The sequence below is a fragment of the Pieris napi genome, chromosome 22 (genome assembly GCF_905475465.1).
Source record: "Pieris napi chromosome 22, ilPieNapi1.2, whole genome shotgun sequence".
Classification (NCBI taxonomy): Eukaryota; Metazoa; Arthropoda; class Insecta; order Lepidoptera; family Pieridae; genus Pieris; species Pieris napi.
The window spans coordinates 8,865,670-8,889,224 of record NC_062255.1 but is presented as its reverse complement, the minus strand read 5'-3'; the positions used below and the strand labels follow the sequence as shown (position 1 = coordinate 8,889,224).

Below are 23,555 nucleotides of genomic sequence, written 5' to 3'. Positions count from 1 at the left end.
TTACTCGTTATTGTTTTATAAGAGGTCTATTTTAATATTCGCTTTTAAAGTGAATTGTTTTGTTAAAAAGTATATTTTACTTAGAAACGTATTATATTTGAAATATTTAAGCGTTTAAAATATTAAAATTTTCGGAAATCAGTATTAGTTTTAAAATATAACCAGTATTAATTTTAATGTGATGCATTTATTCCATAATATAATTAATGTTTTGGCTATGAATAACAATTTAATGATTTGTGTGTAGATTTAGTTTATTCGTGCACTTTTTAATAAATATTATTTTAACTTCAGTGTTTTATTTGTTCTTTTTCATAAAACGGACTACAGGTAATAAAGCGACATCTTGTGGATATAAAATGCGAGCTAAAGCTGCCGTCGAAGAATGCATATGGAGATAATTTAATTTGCATCTGGATCCCAAACTGTTCTACAGTAAAAATCGTATTTCACAATCATACATACGTCATTAAATTAAGCGATTTTTCAAAACACTTACGTGAAGAATTAAGAACAAAAGCAATGACTATTGTATGTTATTGCTGAAACGATTTTTTACTGATTACAACAATTTTAAAATTATTTGGATGTTTTCTGCAATTCAATAATTTAATCTTTATTTCTTATATTAAATACCACATTCTGATTTCGACGGAGGTATGGAGTTAGATTTCGTAGAATATGGAACTTAAATGCACATATTGGGATCCGTCGTTTATTTACCAGCTCGAAGTCTGACCTCAATCCAATTGAGCATGTCTAGGACGTTCTAAAGGGACGAGTGAGATCAGTGCAACCTGCTCCACAAAACATCAGGGATCAAAAAAGAGTGGGAACTTATTATTAACTAAAAACGTTATTAAATCACCGTCGAAATCATGCCCTGAAGGTTTTTAAAAAATATCAAAAATTAACAAAAAAAATTGCCATTCACTTCAAGCGTATCTATTTACTCGAATTTAAGTGTAGACTACGTCAGACAATCAAATTTCATTTAATTAAAACCTTGGAATGTGACATGGCCATAATATGGCATGGTATTGTAGCAACACCTATAATCTGTACCTACGAGTCACTACTATGTCTCTGAAACGCGCTAACGTTGTTACTAGACCTTAGCCATTGGGGCCTTCGGGCCGGCCAGTCAGTGGTTAGACTGTTCGAGGATCCTCCATTTAGAGAAACAGTACACAATCCTTCTTCCGCAATGGTGACACCGACGTGATTATTGGTGCTGTCATTTTATTCGTTGCTGCTATAAAGAATTACAGTAACTTGAAAATGTAATACAAGGAGTTATTAAATATTTAGCTACTACTCTCAATTTCAATTTATGATATATTTATATTAGTTTAACTAGTTAATTGTTTTTTTGTCTCAAAGGAAGGGTATGTCAGGTATTATTGGAATAAAAAACGTGGCTCAGATTAATCTTCTTTATTTTATTTAAGCATAGAATAGTACAGTTTCAAGTCATCCAGTCTAATTTGACAATAAGTCGCAGTCACACCCCAAGCAGTCACAATCATAACAACATTATCTAATCGGTGATACACAAGATACATGTATTGAAGTAATACGACACCTTAAGTAAAATGCGAAATCACAAAATAGCATTACACATATAAAATGGCCGCTACGTTACACGAGCTAAAATCTTGCATTGTTATGCATTAAAATAGTATTAAGGAAATATGTGGAACAATTAAATTGGATAGATAAAGAATTTGTACATTAATTAATGTAATTAGTCAATTAATCCATTTTCATGATATTAATTATAATAATTATCCGTAACTTTATTGGCGGTAAAAAAATGCAAGCCGCCATTTGGTGCTGGCAACTCGACTAAGTATATTAGTTGTCAAATAGACCTCAATAAAACCGTTAAAAATCAACTCTCGTAGCGGCCTCACTTTTGGGTATTTTCATGCAATACAAAAACTCATGTGATGTCATAAGTGCAAACAAAATGGAATGTTAACTTAAATAAGCCTATGAATATATTAAATACTTAATAGAAAATAACCACCGCACACAACAACGCAACAATTGCCAGCAACGTCAAAGAATTATCGAGGGAAAGGCGTGTGGAACGAATCACTAAATTATCGTGCAAAATGTCTAACTCTACACTATTTAGAATAGTTGTGGACATCCGTTCACGAAGTCTTTTACCTACTTTAACAATATACTTCGATAACGATAGAATTACGATTTTATCAGTGCTTTAATTTGTAAAATTCGTTTGCTACCTAACGATTTTCATAGAAGAGGATCTAAGGAAGGGATTATATTTTAAGTGCACCGCACTGAAGTAACTTTATGAGGTATTTACTTCTAAGCTAAAACGATATTGTACGCTTTACGTAATAAAACGGTGAGTATTGCGTATATACACAACAGTAAATGGCAACACTGAGACAGCGGTCATATACAAAATTTACATAAGCGTACGAAAGCGTTATTTCGTGAAAAATCTTTATTTACAATAACAACAATATTTCGGTATGCGATGATTTCTAGCATTTACATAATTTATAACGTCGGAAATTTATTTACAGTATATTTTTAAACGCCTAAGGGTTATAATATTAGCCGTCTACCGTACTATCGCTTAAGGTTCAAATACTTTAAAACTCTGATGCGAAGGACCATTTACGACCTTGAAAACAAAGAAAGGTCACGGCAATCATAAATGTTTGATGTACCTCTGAATTGACCTTTCAAATATTTCAGTCATCTCCAATATGGTTAATATTGGAGATGACTGATGACTCTTCATAACATCACTCTTATCACACAATTTTATCTCTTCTCCTCTCAGTGTAATCACGAAAGAGACTTTTCTTTTCTGTTTTGAAGATTCACTTCGTAATAGGACAGCTTAAGCAATAACAGATAGAACCAACAAAGAAATGACGTCACAATAGCTAATAGGCTACGATCTAGCTTACTCTAGTTCTACACTCGCGCGACGCGTGCGCATATGTTACTACTTTTAATTCCTTACGTGCCTCTGAGCAGAAATCTGCCGTACTTAAATACGTTTATTGCTCGAAAATTATTTTTTATTAGTGTTTATAATGGTAATATCGACTAATTATATTTGTTTAATTTAGAATGGGTATTTTATTAACGAGTTTTTCTTATAGAAAATCTCATATATTCCTATAGTACATCAATCGTTATGTACAGCTTTATCGTACCAAAGTCCGCTTTGGTATGTTTATATCGATATTATTATATAGTAGGAGTATACCTAACGTGCGATCTTGACTTTTCAAACCGCTTCAATATTTATCGTAGATATTTTATATTTAACGAAAAAAATAAAATAGAAATAAAAAATGATCGAAATAAATAATTATCAGTGAAGGTAGTTCTGTATTACTTATTATTCTGTATTATTTATTATTCTGTAGTTCTATCGTATTAGTAACTTTAAAATGGAACATAAAAGTAAGACATTTCGGTTATTATAGCGAAGTTTTCAAGTCTTGATCACACTTTTAATAAACATTCTAATACTATCTCGATTCTATGTACATATAGCGAGTTGTCTGTCTGTTGCAACCCGTTACGCACACAATCTGTTAACGCTGGAACTAGATAGTGATAAATATTAAATATAAAACATTGTTACAATACTCTTATTCTTTAAAGAGAATGAATCTACCAACTTAGCGCATTCACCACTTTTTATTTTTCAAGACATGTAACTGAAATGGGAAGTGGCGAGTTGTTGGCAACACTGATATTTGTAAATTTAATACAGCGCCATCTAGTAGCGGTCCTGCGTTAACATAATGAGAAACCAATTATTTCAATTCCATTACCACGTTTCGGAATGTTTAGGCACTATTTAAGTACTTGATATTCGAAATTACATACTTCAGGGTAATATACGGTAATAACTATAGGGTAATAAATAAACGTGTAACAAAAACCCTATGAAGAATTTGAACCTCATTGTATCATTAAAACAATAATGAAGACATAGATAAATGTCTGAAATATGTTCATGAACAATATAAATAAGAGTTCCCAAATATGTTTTTTAAATAAAATAGTGTTAAAAAACCATTGAAATATATTGATTGTTCAATTCGTCAATTCTGACGTCACTCAAAGAAAACCGAAGAGGTTAAAATGTTCATAATTTTTTTGTTACCAATTCTTAAAATCTAAACAAAAACTAAATTTAAAAAATCACAAAAGATCAGCATCAAATTTTACGCTACGTTTTGAAGATTTATGTGTGTGTGTAAAGTCTGATTGTTCGCCAAAAGACTGTTGTGTATTAGATTCATTTAAAAGTTCACCGCGTCTCAATAACACATTGTTTAATTGGCGTACACCGAGCGATTCTTGTGTTATATCCGAATACTGCCGAGATATACCTAATGGCGGTCGATGCAATGATTGTGATAAATCAGACATCTGTCTTGTTAATGGTTTAAAAGTCTGTTGTGTATTGTAAGACAGTGTATTACAAGACGGTGTACTATAAGACGACGTATTATGAAATTGAGTATTGTAAGACGCTGTATTATAAGACAGTGTATTATGTGATTGTGTATAGTAAGACTGTGTGGTGATAGGTTGTGTATGTTTACCGAACGATCGTTGCATTGTGGCTTGTTTGGTTTGTTGCGTGTGTTTCGTGCGTCAGTTGAGCGGCAAGCAGAACATGTGCTGCAATAGCGTGGGCTTGCGGGAAGGTCTCTCCGAACAGACCGAGTCGTAGTCTGATGATGACGATTCCGCGCTGTACCCGTACATCTGTATGTTCAAATAAGTATATTAAATATGGAGTTATTAAAGACAATAATAATACAAAAATGTTAGCATAAATCCTGTCAATTTCTAAAGTAATTTTTCCAAATGACATTTATATTCGAAGTCTATACGTACAGTGTCACCAGAGTAATACACTTATATGTCCATGAAGTGAAACGGCTGATATTAAATCAACTTAAACTAGTTTTACTGTAATAATTAAATAGTTCTTTTCCAATATAATATATAATGCCCAGCTTAAATCATCAATAAGTAAAGCCTATAGCTAGTCACAAACAAGAATATTCTGGAATTAGTGCAGGAACGAACGAGTAGTCTACCGACCAAAAACACAATATATAATACGTAAGAATATATATATTTTAATTTAAATAAATAAAAGTTTATTAACAGATTATATCGAAATAAATACACAATTCACATGAACAACGTTTCGAGTGCTTTTCAGCGACCGTGTACAGCGATGATAATTTGAATCTTCAGGTAGTTTACAAATAAAGTATATTTTGGTCCTTCGGGCCGGATTCTAAGCAGCGACATATGAATACACACCTGCTTGTCGCCTGGGTGCAGCAGACAGGCGTGGTGTCACACGCAGTCCTCGAGGGACATGAGGAGTGGGTTCACGTACTCGAAGCCCTCGAACTCCGATTGGTCGATGTCCGCTATCTCGCTACTGGAATGGAGGTTTTTATTAATTATATAAATGATAGGGTAAATGCAAATGCTGTGCAAAAATAAAATAAGATTTTATCCCAATTTTGACCACATGTTTATCCATTTCTCATGAGCAGTGTTGGCATAGTGGCTTCAGCGTGCGACTCTCATCCCTGAGATCGTAAATTCGATCCCCGGCTGTGCACCAATGGACTTCCTTTCTATGTGAAGGAAAACATCGTGAAGAAACCTGCTTGTCTTAGACCCAAGAAGTCGAATGCTTGTGTCAGGCACAAAGGCTGATTACTTACTTGTCTATTTGATTGACAAATAATCATGAAACAGATACTGAAATAAAAAGGTTGTAGCGCCACAGATTTTTTATTTTTATATTAATTTTTATTTATTATAGATATTAATAAAATAAAATATAAATAACATACTCTTTATCGGGCGTGAGTCGCACAGGCTCATCGGTGAACTCAGGTGGGAAGTTAGCGAGGTCCCTTTCTCCTTCCAGACGAGGTTTAAATGGTGGAACTACTTGTTTCTGCTCCAACTAAAATAACAAATTAATAAGTATCGCCAACTTTCTTAGGGTTATCAATAGTAAAAATTGGTGGTGGGTTTACAATCGTGGTTTTTCGAAGAGAAAAAAATCTCTCCATACATGATTTTGATGTACGTTAGGTTTTATTATAATGTATAAATATAAGTTAGGGAGCTTTTGTAAAACGTTACTTTGCGGGGCGGGGATTAAATAATGCATTATTGTTAATGTTATTTACGAATTTCCAGTACTTTACACCACATAATGGTAACTTTTAGATATAAATAGTCAATAGGTGGTCTCGAAACATTTTACTATACTTGGGTACAGAAACCGTTACGGCGCGTTACATGTTCCATAATCTCCAAAACTTGCGTGACGTAATACCTGTAATTAAAAAAACTTACCATCTCCCATTCAATGCTCTTGAAGAACGGATGGTTAACGATGTCTCTGAAGCCAGTGTCTCCACATCCAAGTCTCTCAACCGGATTCTTGTTGAGGAAGCCTTTCAGCACCGACGCAGCCTTCACGGATAGAGAACGAGGGATTCGAATCGTCTTTTCTAGAATCACCTGTAATCATTTTAAACATGTATTTTTATTAGTTTTGTTAGAAAAATATTTCAAATGCGCTATTTACAGAATTAGCTTTTTTAGATACAACTAAAAATTCTGTGTCAGAACATTAAATATTTAAAATATTAATGTAATGTAACATAATGATCAAATAAAAATCTTTCAAGAAGGAGATTAGGAAGTTTAAAAGGAAGTTCTACCAGGAAACTTTCGCAAGATAAAATATATAAAGAGACTAGCTGTGCCTGTCACGTCTTAAATACAAAAATAATAATAATTTCATTGTAAATCTAAAACGTCGAATCCACTTAACATATGGCATGGTGTTACAGTGGTGTTACGTTAAAAGAGCCTTTGCCAAAAAGGGGCACAGAGATACCAGGGAAGAACAGACATATCATCGCTGTAGAATGATAACCTCGTATGTCCGGAGTACCGAACATTACAGGAAAACAAAAGTGTGCGTGTACTTATGTAAGCGCGTAAGAAGTTATACTTCTTTGGCATAATTAAAAATAGTTTTTGATTGCATGCAAATAATTAATTATAATTAAATAATCAAAGGCTGGAGAAGGAGTCATTATAGTCAATACAGTTCAGTTTACATTTGAAAAATTAAATAAATTAATATTTATTATTATTATCTTACATTAAGTGTAACATAAATTCTATTATTATTCGAATGTTGTTTTTAATTATGTCCAATGCCGTAGGATCTTCCGTGGGCAATTTCATTCTGTTAATTTTGTGTCACGGTGCGCGCGCATCGTAATATTTCATTCTCATCAAGAAGTATAACTTAAAAAAAATTTCATTACGTCAATGTTAAAATATAATTTATTTGTTTTTGTCACATGAGTTTTATTCATAGAATCACATCTACATTATTGGTGTTACCAGCTATAAAAAAAATTGTACCGATGTAACAAATAAAAATACCTGGAAGAGATAATCCTCAGTGTTCTGATCAGGGTTGTCAGCTGCGTGTGAAATATCGAAGGGAGATCTTCCAGCCAACATTTCATATGTGAGCACCCCTAAAGCCCACCAATCCACTGAGAAGCCATATTCCTCCCCGCGTAATATTTCTGGGGCTATGTAATTGGGAGTCCCGCAGAAAGTCGACGTTGTGTCGCCGGGTCTTACGCCCTCCTGAAAACGTGTACAATGTTTAACGGTCCACGAATTACCAACACTTTTGAACAAATCTTCATGATTTGTGTCAAACTTTTTAAATAGTTAATCGGATTCAATTAAGTTGAAGATATTGTTAATTAATTAATGATTATGGAGATACCTATAATGGTCTCTTGGTTAAGCAACGCTAGTTTTTGTACAAAGTAAAGTTTTCTTTATTATCAGCATAGATTTCTTGAAACATGAATATGTCATTTTGTAAAATAATTAACTTAAAGTAACTCAAGCTGTATATGAAAAAAAAACTTATAAAAAAAATCTTATAAGAAAAATACTTATAAAAAAGGATATTCTAAAAAGTCAATCATTATGACTTGCGCATTAGAATATGGACCTGAAACATTGCTAAATCCCGTTCGCAGCATCTACTTTATAAAACGAAAGCAGCCATTCGACCATTTAGTTCACACATTTTTCGAAAAATTCAAGTCGTATGTAGATCATTCTTTTGGTTTAAAGGTCGAACAATTTAATAAACCATCCCAGTTTCAAAATCGGTTTAGCAGTTTATGAGATACGGGAAGGGATTTTCATAATGTAATAAATATCGCCATAATAATTTTTTTTGCATAAAATCACCTTGCACATTCCGTAATCAGTGAGCTTGATGTGCCCCTCGTGGTCCAATAAGACGTTGTCCAGTTTCAAGTCCCGATAGATGACGCCACGTTCATGCAAAAAGTGAAGAGCTAGAGAGATCTCCGCTGCGTAGAACCGAGCGTGTTCTTCTGGCAAACGACGCTGACGCTGCATGTGGAACCTTTAATAGATATATATATATATATATATATATATATATATATATATATATAATTTAACCACTACTTGTTCCAAACATAGTAGCGTGATAAATAAATATACTCACTCTGCTTGGCGTTTGGATACTAATATTATAAAGAAGAAACATTTGTGATTTTCTGTGAATGTTTGTAATGTTTTCACACAAAAGCTCACTATTAGAAAGCTGCATCTTCGCTGACTGAACTAGGCTATATTAATTTAAAAAAAAATTGCCTAATATAATAATAATTTAGCATTTTGAATTTCTGTTTGAATTTTTAACAATTTTTAATCAAGTTAAAATTCCTGGATTGATGAATAAAAAAAAATTACCGTCGGACGTTCTACGTTAATGATGTTACGAATTTAAAAATGTATTAGATATCTACATTATACACGTTGTAATGTACAATTTGTATATAGATTAGAATATGAATGTAAGTGTATATGTAATAATCTGAAAGGAATTAATTAAAATAAAATGGTACAGGACAAGACACGCTTCACGAGACAGACAGCCAATCTCGAGTAGTGGAGAGGCACCGAAAGTAAAAGATATAGTGAGGAAACCAATGACAGAATTAAACAAAAAAGAGATAAATCAGCTCGTCTATAATAAGAAGCTGCAACCAAGGCCCACAGGATTGTAACGCTGGATTATTATAATTATTGTAAACATAAAATGGTCATTTAGAAATATAGTTTTCAGAAAATACTCACATAAGATCTCCACCACGTACGAATTCGATGACGAAGAACAATCTGCTTGGCGTTTGGAAGCACGAGTGGAGTCCGACCAAAAACGGATGGTTAGAGGCGGTCTCGAACACGTGTTTCTCAGTTTGCACCCAGTCGATGTCCTCGTCATCAGTCACCAGAGCCTTCTTTATCACCTTCATGGCGTATACACGCTTGGTTCGCTTCAGTTCCACCATCAGCACCTGGAGAATAGGGATTTCAGTTTAAAATTAATAGTGTGTGTGTAAATCAGTATTGGCGTAAGTTTATATGTAGATTAGTACATTCTGGCTGGGTTTAATTTAAATTACTAACGTTATTAATGATTTAATATACAGTGTAAACTCTTTATAACGAATTTCTAGGGGCTGAGATCTTTTTTCGTTATGGAGAGGGAAGAAAAAAAGAAACCAAATTTAACCAATTACAATAATTTCTAATTTTATCAACAACAGCGCCCCACGCTACAGCGCACATACTATAGTCGCTTGACTATCTGCCAAACACATATTGAAGAAACTGGGATGACTTAGATCTTAAAATTGACGGCGTGCGACAGACACCTGAGCTGAGCACCATGGAAAATGATCACGAAACATACATCAATCTGCCAAGACCTTAGTTAAATCACCAATGTCGTTTACATTGGTGATTTATAATTATCAAACTTTATCAGTTAGACCGAAGGTCGCTGATACAGGCAACTTAAGGAGCAGTCTTTCCTGATATTGTATAGGGATACATTATACGTTAAATGTATTTATAGCCCAGTCATATTATCACGTCGGAATAAAAGATAATAAGCTGTAAATTGGTATAAACCCTTGTTTTGTGGCACTAAATGTTGTCTCAAAAGTCACAAGTGCTATCGTGTCCCCGTCTTAATGGACAAGCTTGCCTCAACGCTTCACTATATCCAAGTAATTCTCATAAAGAAAGCGCATATGATGATGTCAATGAATTGAACATTCTCGATCGACAACAAAAAGAAGACGACGAAGAACAAGAAAGTTGACCCCTTTTTTTACCTAATTTGACATGGCTATTATGTGTATCAAGCGGAGAAAGCTCTTTACCTATTAACTTAAGAAAAACAATACAGATGCTAAAATCTGAAGACCATAGAGGATACCACTAAATCATGATGCATAGGAAAATTATTAAATATGCCATACCTTAGCATAAGACCCTCGTCCAATGACCCTGATGAGCTCAAAGTCGTCCAGCGAGTACTGCCTCTGCGAGCCCGGCTCCAGGTCTTCATTTCTGATGGTTGGAGGCAACGGCGCTGGTGGCGTCTCCGGAAGAGGAGGCTCTGGTTCCTCACGAGACCTGAAATTGCCATAAGTATTTATAAACATATGCGTTATAAAATCATGAGTTCGCTGTTTCATATTATTATGATTACTTGTCATAGTCCTATGTTAGTATAGCATCTATGTTAAAGAAAAAAGGGTTTTTATATTTCTGTTATAAAAAGGGGTGACTTTCATGAATTTGTAAGTGAAAAGATACCTTAGTACAGCTCAGTATATTTAAATATTCAAACGCCAGGAAATTTGTTATTGTATATTACTAGATGATACTATTCTTAATTTAGTTTAGTAAAATAGGTTTGTAAGTCTTGAACTAGAATTTCAATAATATGTTCTTACAAATGTTATTTGTAAATCACTTGTCACCCGTTACTTTCCTAATCATTTAAGTTTCATCATCGATTACAAGCACTTTATTAACCTAATTAAATGTTATTATAAATTAACCCTTGGGATCGACTTGCAGTTCAAACAATTTGTATGACTCAAAACTTGGCGATTAAAAAGAGTGGCTGAGAGTTTCCTGCCCTCTCTACGCCCTTGACTTCCGAACTCTTAGTAAATGTAAATTTAGAGTCAATTTAACATCTTTGCTGTTGCTGTTAAGTGTACTTGGTTACCTATATGAATAAAGTTATTCTGAGTTTGAGTTTAACCAGATCAAAAAGGACTATTTCGCAACTACTAGACTTGTTTCTATACCTGACTGACGGTGCTCTTCCCAGCGTGCTCTCCCCATTAGCGTCATCCTTAATCTCGATAGGATCAACGTGTTCATTTGAACAGGGCTTCTGCACCAGTTTGTGACACTTCTTATGCACCAGCAGCTTGCATTGGATGCATTTAAACCCTTGCCTGCCGAGACCCCAGATGCGGTCCTGACAGAAGGCACAGAAGGCTCGCTGGAAATTTAAAAGGATTTATGAGATGGCACTATGTTTACATACATATCATATATATTACATATAACTTCAAGTGGAAACAAATAGCTAAGTTTATTAAATGTTCAGTGTTGTATGTTCGTAATGTCTGTCAAACCCTTACCATTTTAGAATCATATTTTCCAAGTCACTAATTTATTTATTTATTTATTTATTCAGAAGATTCACAGCACAATACAGAAATATATGTATATATATATAACATTATGGGCCAATTAAAAATCTTCACATATAGATTTTTTTTTTACAACAAGAAGGTAAACATGCCAAATATTTTTTAGTTTGTAATACAAAAAAGAAAAAAAAAATACAATCTAAATCTCCATGCATTTCATTATCCTGGTTGAAGTAATTTTGTGTTAAGGCTTTCCTTGCTGTCAAATCAACCAAAAGACTATTCAGACTTTTTAATTAATAATTTTGTTTAAAATAACTTTTGTCTACGAAACAAGCAATAGATGATCCTGGCGAAACATTACAAATTATAATTCCACAATTTCTGTATTTATTTTATTTTTGCTCTCAAACGTCACACTCACTTATGAAAATATGTTATAGAAAGGATATACACGTGTGAAAATGACATGAGAACTTAAGAAAACGCTAACCAGATCCATGCGAATTCCTCACAATCCAGTAGCCACCGATCTCACACAACTCACGAGGGGACTCTATGTATTGAAGAAGTAGCATGGGTCCGGCAAGCATCCGCGAATATGTATACGATTTTAATACATATTTATATAGGCATATAACAAATCAAAAGAAAATAATTAACACAGCAAGGTTGCTAATACGACTCGGCGAAAGGTCTCTATGGAGTTGCTGAAAATGTCCTCAGAGTCATTTTTGATTACAGTTTTATTGTATTATTAAATATACTCACTCTATTAAACCGTTTGGCCTGGAATATATGTCCGTTGACGCGGTACAGTTTCCGCCACCGGCGGGCGCCACGCCTGTATATGCTTCCTGAAACACACCGCACATAATATTAACATCTAGTCACATCTGCCTAACTTCTGGGCGCCATGTGAGTACCAGACATGTTACTTTAGACAATTTATAAAAATAAAAACCAGTGGCTCTCTCTCTCTCTCTCTCTCTATATCTGTTTAATAATCATTTGTCAATCTAATAGGTAAGTAGACGATCAGCCTTCTATGCTTGAGACACGCCGTCGACTTTTTGGGTCAAAGGCATGTATGCCGGTTTCCTCACGATGTTTTTCGTTCGTTCGAGCAAATGTTAAATGCGCATATAGACAGCAAGTCCATTGGTGCACAGCAGGGGATCGAACTTACGACCTCAAGGATGAGAGTCGCACGCTGAAGTCTACTCACAGTCAATATTAATAAAGATTAATTGTTGTTATAGTAGTTTTCACTTAAACAGAACCGTGTGATCGCTGGCTCTTGCAGTGTAATTGCTGTGTAAGACATTTTACGTTATACAAAGATATGAATTATATATATTTTAAAATACTTTACATTTATGTAAAATAAATTATCCTACTAATATTATAAACGCGAAAGTTTGTAAGTATGGATCGATGTTTGTTACTCTTTAACGTAAAAACTACTGAATGGATTGTAATGAAACTTTACAATAATATAGCATCAGAATAACACATAGGCTACAATTTATAAAGAAATTGTGTGAATTGTCCAAAATATCAAGTAAGTAGGAAAAAATCTACCATAGTTATCCCGGCGTGCGCTGCCAAAACCGCTATAGTGAATACATAACATGGAATGTATGATGGAAATATTTATCTTAAATAGTCAATATCTTTGGTAGATTTTTTCTAGGCCATGCTTAAATAAGCTACTCGAAATACTAATCCTGCGCAGACGAAATCGCAGGCACCAGCTAGTACTATATAAACCTATAGACGCACGCGAAATAAAAATCTACAATAAATGTAGCTACTCCTGATATTTGGGTTTTAAAATTAAATAAAGTTACTACCACGGTTGCATTATTATAAATTCTGTCTCAAATATCTCAGGGAATTTACATTTCCCGATGAAATATAAATTTCAAAGGCTCCGTTATGAAAAAGCAAGATGGTATTAAATTTAATTAAGTTTTAATTAAGACTAACGAAAAGTTACCTCCGAATGTAACTTTACGAACAACAATTTCATGATTAAAAGTATCCTTATGAATTAAATTTGAACAGGACTTAAAATTTTGAAATGGTATAAATAATTTTTTTGTTACACAAATCATAATAATAATTAAGAACCTTAATTAAACAAACAAACTTTGGCAAACTAGTTTTTAAGTCTTGTTCATATTTATACAAATCTAAAACTTGAGATTTTCGAGATTTAGAGGGAGGGAAAAAGGGAAGAAATGTTAGAAATTTAATGAATTTAATTGTCATTAAAATATTAAAGTGTCGAAAATTACTACAAATTATAAATTGAATTTTTAAAATTTATATCTTCGATGATAAAAACACGAGGCATTTTACTTTACAATTCATCATTTGAGATTACAATAAATTATTTTGCATAAAATATAAAATAATAATATTGCATAAATTCTCTTTATGTAATTTTAATTTTTAATTCGCCCTTCTCACCCTCTCTCAATCAGTATCAATCTCTCTCTCTCTTTTATTTGACAAAAACGCTGCACATCTTCGTGACGTTCCGTAAAAATTTTACTATCATGCGCCTAAAGAAATTTCACTTCAAAAAGTCTTAATGCACTCATTTAACTAAAGTAGAGGCTAACGGTAGTAGGAAATCTTATATAAAGATATGGCAAGATCCCCTCATTAAGGGTCATAACTCTATTCTCTTTGACCAAGGTAGCAAAGTGAAAGAGTAATCATCTTAATAGCTGAAAGCACTAAGCTGTAATGTATCATTTTCTTTCCAAGAAATGTAATATTAGGATCACGTAGGGTTTGTTATGACCAACAATATTGATATTTATATTATAGATGACGAAGTCATTTACTTTCGTGCGTCTCTCGAACCTGAGGTCGCGTTTTCGCATCACGTCTGTTCATCAATGGATTATTCTTTTTATATAAAGCATTTAACCTTCGCCGGTGGTAAAACCTCTACGGCGTTGCATGGACTGATCACCTACTTGCCTATTAAGAAATTATTATCAAGAAACAGTAACAGAAAACTAAGGAGTAAGGTGTGTAGTGCCATTTTTGTATATAATTTAATATGAGGCATATATAAATAGTGGCATCAGCGTGCGGCTGTCATCCCTGGGATCGTAGATTCGATTCTAGGCTGTGCATCAATGGATTTTTCTTTTTATGCGCTCACTTAGACCGTCATGCCTTAGACTCTAAAAAGTCGACGGTGTGTGTCAGGCAAAGAAGGTTGATCATCTACTTGCCTATTAGAAATGAGCAACAGATACAGAAATTTGAGGCTCAGAACTAAAAGGTATATTTTCGAGATGGTATATAAATATTCAAAAATGCTTAGTGAAAAGTTAATATAAATGCTTTGAATAAATAAATTAAGGTCGTAAGACAGAATGAACATTCACTAATGCGATTTGCTCCGTCTCCAAGATACATTGTTTGTGTTACAATTAGTGTATGTCATTTGCATACCGCGCGTATTTGCCATTTGAAATTTGATTATGATAATTTGTTTTTGAACTTTCATGTACAATTGCTGTCAGGCGAACTAATTAAATGTCTAGTTATTTATTTATTCGATTAATTAGACTGTGCAATCTGCTGCAGGGTCCAAAAACTCCAGATACATTAAAAAGGTTGCTTTGCTATATTTTGTAATGTTTGGTATTTTTTTATTAATTACTTATATGATAAGCATTATGTGTCAGAGATTATGTAATAAAGAAACACGATGTCATTTGTTTTTTTAAGAATGTCAACTCCTCGCAATATCATACACATCTAAAAGGTTGTAAGGTTTCAATGCGTAATAATTTAAACTTCACACCCTAATTCTAAATTTGCCCTTTTAGAGAAAATTTTGTAAAAACTGCTGCTTTATATATTTATAGCCGCATCAACATAATAGAAAAGGAAAGAAACAAGTTATAGATATATGTATGTTGTAGATGAACTCAACGATCGATTATGACAATAATACGCACTATTGACAGACTTTGACACATATCTTTGATGTTTTTACGCATTCTCACACAAACAAGTCTATACTCTTATTTTGAATTCCGTAGAATTCTGACAGCTACCATTTTTTGACATGTCAGTGCAAACCTTTTTGGCCGGGCACATTTTTCATTTTCAATACGAGTCTGAACAGCTGAGACTATACATACATTTTAATGTTAGTTAATGTTATAATTTTATTAAGTGCGGTTCTCCACATTAAAAGTGATTTTGAAAGGTTTACTAAACCTGAAATTAGTAGACAGCCAGCAGCCAGCTAAAAAATAAAATAAAGTAATTAAAGTTTATTTGATATATTGTTCGTGATATTAAAATATTTGTTATTTTTGTATTAGGTCACTTGAGTAAGTAGTTTTTATAGCCCTTAAATAAGTCAAATTTGTCCCTTTTTCGGTGGAGAACTTTATTAGTAGCAACACTTATGAAATGTCAGAATTCTACGGAATTAAAATTCAGAGTATATTATATGTTTAAAATTCACTATTAAATTAGTAAAATAACATCTTTTGCAGTGTCATCAATCTTTACTAAGAAAAGGTACTTTGTCCTTGAAACTTTATCGAGATCCCATCGGGGACCATGACCGTCATGAGCCTCCCAAGATCCGCCATGTTGTGATATAGATTTACTATATTCTAGAGGAAGGAGCTAAGAAGCAAATTATGTATGAGTCAATATGAGAGCGTGAGCAAACACGGACGTTACACCATACATCTTTGATGTTTCGATTAGCTACTTCTGTTTAATTGCTTTGTTATTCATGGCTACTGTATGCTTGTAAGGCAAGTTAACTTAGTAGATATCGTTTCGTAATATTATAACAACGAGTAATTTAAATACCGACTTCTTTGGCCTTTACACAAAATATATAATATCTTATTGGTGAATTACATTTTTATTACGATTTTCCAGACAATTTTTTTGTTTATTACACGTACGGACACGTATTCTGTTGTACATTTACGCTTTTTAAGTTACAAAAATCAATTTTTTTACGGGAATGGAGGCAAACAAGCAGACCACCCATGGGTGGTACATGGGAGAGAGTGGCACAGTGCAGACAGGAATTGCGGGATTTTGACACACGCCGTTGACTTTTTTTTGTTTTAAGGGAAATAGAACCTTGAACCTAGAACTTCAGGGATGAGAATCGCACGCTGAAGCCACTAAACAAACACTGCTTTTCGTTTATAATAATCAATGAATTATCAATATAATCGTAACAAAATACGTATTATACTTGTGTTAAATTTTAGATTCTATTCAGTTGATATAGACTACTCAAAAAGTCAACATAAGAGCTCCAGTAGTTACTATTTATAAGCCGGTCTTGGGCCCAGAAAGCTGACTTTGACCCAGAATACGTGACATTTTCTCATTCTTCCCACTTAAATATTAAATAAGCGTACACTTTGAATAATTCCCGAGCGTAGACACTGGGTACTGTGCTAACATTTTTATAATATTTCTAATTAAAACCAAGTTTACTGAAAATAGCCAATAACAACTCATTGGTCTAGTGGTTAGTACCCCTGACTGCGAATCCATGGGTCCCGGGTTCGATCCCCGGCTGAGACGAACGTCGATGTGATGAGCATTTGGTGTTGTGCTTAGGTCTTGGGTGTTCAAATATGTATTTATATGTCTATCTATCTATAATACGTATGTATATCCATTGCCTAGTACCCATAACACAAGCTTCACCAGCTTAGCATGGGACTAGGTCAATTGGTGTGAATTGTCTTAAAAAAAAACACTATTTAATTAAATTGAGACTGTTGTTTCAGTTTTCGGAGCTCGGAACTTATTTTATAATACAGAAATAATAATAATTAATAACTGTCTAACGTTTAAGTAAAGTTTATTTTAAAGAAACTTAGATTTGCTGTGACTCAAGCGTACATATTAAAATTCTTCTATAACGCGAATGCAATAACATTTAAAATACATTGTCATACAGCGAAAAATTAAGTAGTTTAAATCACAAAAACGAAATCACGCTTTTTTCCCAATACTCGTCCCTTTTCCTTAAACTGTGTTAACGCTGTGAGGAAAAGAGACACAGTCAAAAATTACTGTTTAAGACGTCATCTTTTCTGATCTTTTTAATGTTTTTATTCGCTTTATTTATTTGCACATAATAAAATACAAAGCTGCACTTGAACGCTTATGTGTGTCGCAAGCCGAGACGTCTTTATCTAGTTAAATACTGTTAACCTATTGGCTAATACAGCCTTAATTATAAATATTATAATAATGTTAGCAGAATACGGTGTTTTTACGCTCGTTTAATTATTTTATTTAAACCCCTTTAACAACCTATTAGACCCGTGTTTCCTAACCTTCTTTGTGCCCTGCCCCAATTTAGACTTCCTTAAAAAAATGTTTTGTTAAAAAACTTAAAGGAAGAAATTACTAGGAAATTGTTAACGATAGTAAGTTAATTTTCAAAACATAATGCATAACTGAAATTAATATTCAAAATTTTAATAAATTTTCAAATAGCCCCTTAACACTCAAATTGCCCCTTATGGGGCCTGGGAACCACGTTGGAAAACACTGTATTATGCTAAGTCACTTATATACTATACTCATTCAGCGCAAGAGCCTGATGAGATTTCATAACCACTAACCACATGATTAAATTAGCAACCAGAAGCAACGCTTGGAACGCATTCTGTTAGAGGAATTATATCTACACTGTCATAAACAGAACTTTGATTTTTGTTAATTAAAATTAATTGTTCAGTTTCGTCTTCCTACACATTTGTCTTATACATCGTGTTTATTGACAATCTATATTTTATTTTATTTATTTTAGATTTATTTATGACTAGCTGGCCTGTCGAACATCGTACCGCCTAACAGTCGATTCTTATTTTTTTTTTAATACTTATTCTGCTATTCGGGACTGCACCGGTCTAGCTAGTAAGATAAAAAAAAGAAAGTTGATAATACAACAAATACATTATGTTAAAAAATAAAAATTTACCTTCCCGGAACCCCTCCACTAACACTTGATCTTTATGATATGGTATTAAAGTTCAAATTGCCTTTAAATATTATTAAGAATATTTTATTAGTATGGGAATATAGAAAAGTGTTGTTTTTAGACTTTTTCACCCATTTTTTTTTTAATTTTCTCTTCGTAAGAACCATCCTCGTACTTCAAGGAATATTATAAAAAAGAATCAGACAAATCGGTCAAGCCGTTTTCATGTTATGTCGTGACAACGGAAAACTGGTTTCATTTTTATATATATAGATAATAGTAATAATAATCCATACAATAAGCATACATCTCACATTTACATTGCAGGTATCGTAACATGCTAAATTGTGTTAGCGCTTTTAACAAAACTTTGTTTTCGATTGACAATAGATATTGTATATAAAATATACGATACATATAAACAGAAAAATATTGTATTGTGTTATTTCTGTAAATTGTGTAACATGTCTGTTGTCAGTGCAACTTTGCGAGTTATTTCTACTGGAAAGGGTCCTCAAATCTAACAATGGTCATAGTATGATTTTATATATATTTTTTGTACGTACAAAAATATATGTCGTATTGTGAACAGAACGGAAACAGTATTAGTCTAGTAGGGTGAGATTCAGATTTTTTTACGAAAGTTAATTCTAACATATTCTTCTTATGCATGAACGAGTCAATCTCCAGAAATATAATAAGAATATATTTGTAGTAGGTACTTCGAATTTCGAGTCACAGAAAAGAATTTCACGCAAACGTAAAATCGTTACCGAAGGTATTTTGGAATACATTAAAATATAACATAAAATTTTGCCGGAAAACGTATGACTACAACCTTTTAGCTATGTGATCGTGTATTTTAACTTCTCTTATAATTAACCAGGGGATTTTTTATTCAATCCGTATATATTGATATCCGATTATTGGTATTATTACCTGTATTTTAACTATAAAACCGGGCGTTTGTCTAATTATATGTAAGGTGTGATGTACCTATAGCATATAAATCTAATATATAAAATTCTCGTGTCGCGGTGTTTGTGGTTACACTCCTCCGAAACGGCTCGACCGATTCTCATGAAATTTTGTGTGCATATTGGGTATGTCTGAGAACCGGACAACATCTATTTTTCATCCCCCTAAATATTTTTATTTTTAGATATTTTTTTTCTGATTTTATTATTTCTAACCTAACTTTCACCCCTCTACGATCAACCCCTATTTTATTATAAATGATATACATGGCAAAACGACGTTTGCCCGGTCAGCTCGATATATATATATAAGCATTTTGTTAATTTCACTGATTATTTAATATGCCTGCGGTATTTATTTTCAATGTGTTTTGTGCATGTGAGCCATGGATAATAATACTCACTGTCCTCTCCAGCACATGGCATCCCTGGCGCGGCGGGTACATTGGGGAATACTGAAACAAAGAAAAACCTGATTAATTATGGCTATACTATATTTCGATTTAATACTAGTTCTCAAACCAAGAGCATAGACTGGACGAGAAACGGCAATAAACTGTCCGAAACACTTTTAAATCGCCTAGGTTTTTTTGTCAGCACCATGATGGCACATTACATCGTACTGCTCAATGCTCATCACATGATAAAGCAGATAATTATTGTACTAAAACCCTTGCGACTGTTTAACGCCACTTTCTCTATTATAAAGCTTGTTATCATATGCAATATACATTGTACCCTATCCGGTCTTTGAGTCAGATTTTTTTCTTCTTTTAGGTAATCAACCGCCTGTGTCCGACACACGACTTTCTCACGATGTTTTCCTGTTAATTTCGAGTAGGAAATTCTATTGATAGACAGTTTGGATTTAAATACACCACGTAAGTTTACACGGCTACATTTCTATATAACTTTTTAAACCCCAAATATGTTGCTAAGCTTAATTCTTAGACACGGCTGGACCAATTCGAGTATTTTTTTAAATTTATTCCTTGAACTCTAGGGAAGGTTTTCTCTGGAAATGCGAACAGTTTCTATGGGGTAGCATAGCACAATGTTGTATATGTTGGTATGTAAGTGCTTTTTAGTAGAAAAAGGTAGGCTAAGTAAAGAAATTATATTCAGGCGAAGCAAAGTTCGCGGAGGCAGCTACTTAATAATAAAAACCTTCATATGTATAAAAAAACAAAAATCACATTAAATGTATAATTACACAACCCATAACATGATCCTTTCAGTTTTTATAAGTTTAAGTTTTATTTTTGTATTAACGCATAAACTAACTTACGCATTTCAATTCCTTGCTTTAAAGCTTGGGATTTCTACTTTTTAACATTTAGACAGAGAGGTTCCGAGAGTTTATTATTGTTTTGTTCCTAAGAACAAAATATTATAAAAATATTGAAAATTTAAACGTTTGTTTTATTTAATAGGCAATGATTATCTTTTTTTCGGGAATCGAACCCATTTTTACTATGTTTAACATCCAATTGCTATGTAAAAAGGGCACTACCATAAAGCAATAATTAAATTAATGAGTCATTATCACCACATATTGTGAGGGAAGAAAGTGTGTGTTAAAGGGTGGTTCCTAGACCAGTCTAACCACTGACTAGGAGGCTCCAAGACTTTATGGTCTGATGTCAAGAACTTCAACTTGGAAACACTTCATTAAGAAATTCACACATCGATTTGTTTTAGTAAGTTATAGATAGCTACGATGTTTAGGTTAAAGAAACGTACAGAAAGAAAAATCTGTTAATTTTCCTTGGTTCGGATAACTTTAAGGAAAATTGCATTCCAACCTTTGGTATAAAACAAGTTATTTGGAAAGAAATGCAATCTCGAAGTGACCGTTACGACAAAGAAACTCATAGTTAACGAATCTCTAGTGGAGAAATTTTCGGTTTGTCTAGAATAAATTCTAATACAACGGAAAATAAACGATTAAACTAAAACTATTTTCATAAAATTAACAGGTTATTTTTGTTAAATAAACGCGCAATAATTAGCTTCGGCAATTTTCAAGTTTCATCACCATTCTTCAATGTAATAAAACACTGTTCCACCAACCACTTATAAACATCAACAAGATAATTAGTCGAAAAAAAAGAATGCTTCTAAATTAACATTTGTTGCCTGTTCTAAAACCAGCGTAGACGGGTGAAAAAAACTTTCAGTAAAAAAATCGCCAAGTTATTTGTTTCACAAAATGTTTGTTAGAAGTTGCAACCATTACATTCTCAACATGCTGGCGGTAATAGTGGGACGGCTGGATTGCTTTACATGGGTCATTGCAATGGACTGCATGAGACTTTTTAATTTTAAGATTTAATATACTTTAAAGCTAACCTACTAATATAATATTTTGGACAATATTGTAACTAACATATAAAAGAAAATAAATCAGTGGCGCTACATCCTCTTTAGGCCTTGATCTCAGATGTCTGAATCTGTTTCATGATCATTTTTAAATCTAATAGGCAAGTAGGTGATCAGCCTCCAGTGCCTGACACACGGCGTCGACTTTTTGGGTCTAAGACATGTCGGTTTCCTCACGATGTTTTCCTTCACCGTTCGAGCAAATGTTAAATGCGTACATAGAAAGTAAGTCCATTGGTGCACAGCTGGGGATCGAACCTACGTCACTAGGCCAACACTGCTCTAACTTACATATTTATAACTATATTATGACTGTCTTCTTGATATTATTATTATTAATTGAAATCAAATGACTTATTTATCTAGCTTTTATTACACTGACAAATGGACTATCCTGCACAAAAATCTTTTTAATTTGCACTAGGAGAAAACCATACTAGATAGTAGACATAAAAAGCAGCCACCTAATTTACCTGCTGAAGTCTTAAACAATTTTTAATATTTCTCCACTGCAACACACTGTGGTAATATCGAGTGCCCTCGGAGCGGATAGCCAATTACGGCCATCATCCGAGCCGGGCTTTTTTAATTAGACCTCAATTTTGACCAGCCACCCGTAAGATGAGAGGTTATTGAATACCCACCTTAGCTACCGCATGCAAAATGGTTAATTTTTCCGTTATTTTTCGTTGTATAAATTTATTTTAGCCTGTTTGGTTGTAAAATCGTTTTAAACGGTACTGTTATTTACTGTTATTATATAAACTATGACTTGTTTATAAAGCCGAAGTGTTGGCCTAGTGGCTTGAGCGTGCGAATCTTATCCCTGAGGTCGTACTTTCGAATCTCCGCCGTACCAGTGAACCTTTCCGTCTACGTGCACATTTAACACTCGCTCATACGGTAAAGGAAAATATCGTGAGTAAATGCCTTAAACTCAAAAAGTGGACGTCGTGTCAGGCACAGAAGGTCGACATACTTGCCTATTAGAAAAAACAAATCATCATGAATCATAAAACACATACAGCAATCTGAGGATTCAAGGGTTGTAGCAATCGTATTGCATTTTTATTTTTCATTTAAAAATCTAACACTATTTTAAGTTAAGAAATTTTTCGTTACTGTTCGCTACCGTTCGACTGATTTATTTTAGAAGTATTGCTTGCACTTGTGTTTTTTTTTTTTTTACATATTGTTAAGAAAGGTATTACTTTAAGCTTTCCCGGATAACATAATATTGTAACAATAATATAGAATACTGTACTAATAATATAAAATAACGTACATATAAATGAACTTTGGCAATGCAAATGCCTTTTTTTTTTAATAATTAGTAAATGCTATGGCAATGCCTCATAAAAGCCATAACTTAACAGGATAAGCTATGCAACCAAAAATAACGTGTAGCACACAGTATAAAATCACGTAATAAAATCACGTAATAAATACTGTAATGCACACGTGGCGTTAGTTCGGCCATCGGATCTGGGATTGCAG

At 33.3% G+C, this 23,555-nt stretch overlaps 1 protein-coding gene across 6 annotated transcripts in view; it reads right to left on the bottom strand.

Annotated features, from left to right (window-relative positions):
* Window positions 1-1,422: 1,422 nt before the first annotated feature.
* The window catches only part of LOC125060686 (atypical protein kinase C), a 208,098-nt gene continuing 185,965 nt past the window's right edge, over window positions 1,423-23,555 (bottom strand). For all 6 annotated transcript variants that reach the window (XM_047665684.1, XM_047665683.1, XM_047665682.1 and 3 more), the window contains 11 exons: window positions 20,081-20,131; window positions 12,447-12,532; window positions 11,322-11,521; window positions 10,479-10,635; window positions 9,286-9,506; window positions 8,365-8,545; window positions 7,528-7,740; window positions 6,418-6,585; window positions 5,904-6,019; window positions 5,356-5,479; window positions 1,423-4,785 (listed from right to left, as the gene is read on the bottom strand). In XM_047665684.1, coding sequence (XP_047521640.1) covers window positions 5,392-5,479; window positions 5,904-6,019; window positions 6,418-6,585; window positions 7,528-7,740; window positions 8,365-8,545; window positions 9,286-9,506; window positions 10,479-10,635; window positions 11,322-11,521; window positions 12,447-12,532; window positions 20,081-20,131 — 1,481 coding nt within the window. In that variant the 3' untranslated portion in view covers window positions 1,423-4,785; window positions 5,356-5,391. The remainder of the gene's footprint in view (window positions 4,786-5,355; window positions 5,480-5,903; window positions 6,020-6,417; window positions 6,586-7,527; window positions 7,741-8,364; window positions 8,546-9,285; window positions 9,507-10,478; window positions 10,636-11,321; window positions 11,522-12,446; window positions 12,533-20,080; window positions 20,132-23,555) is intronic.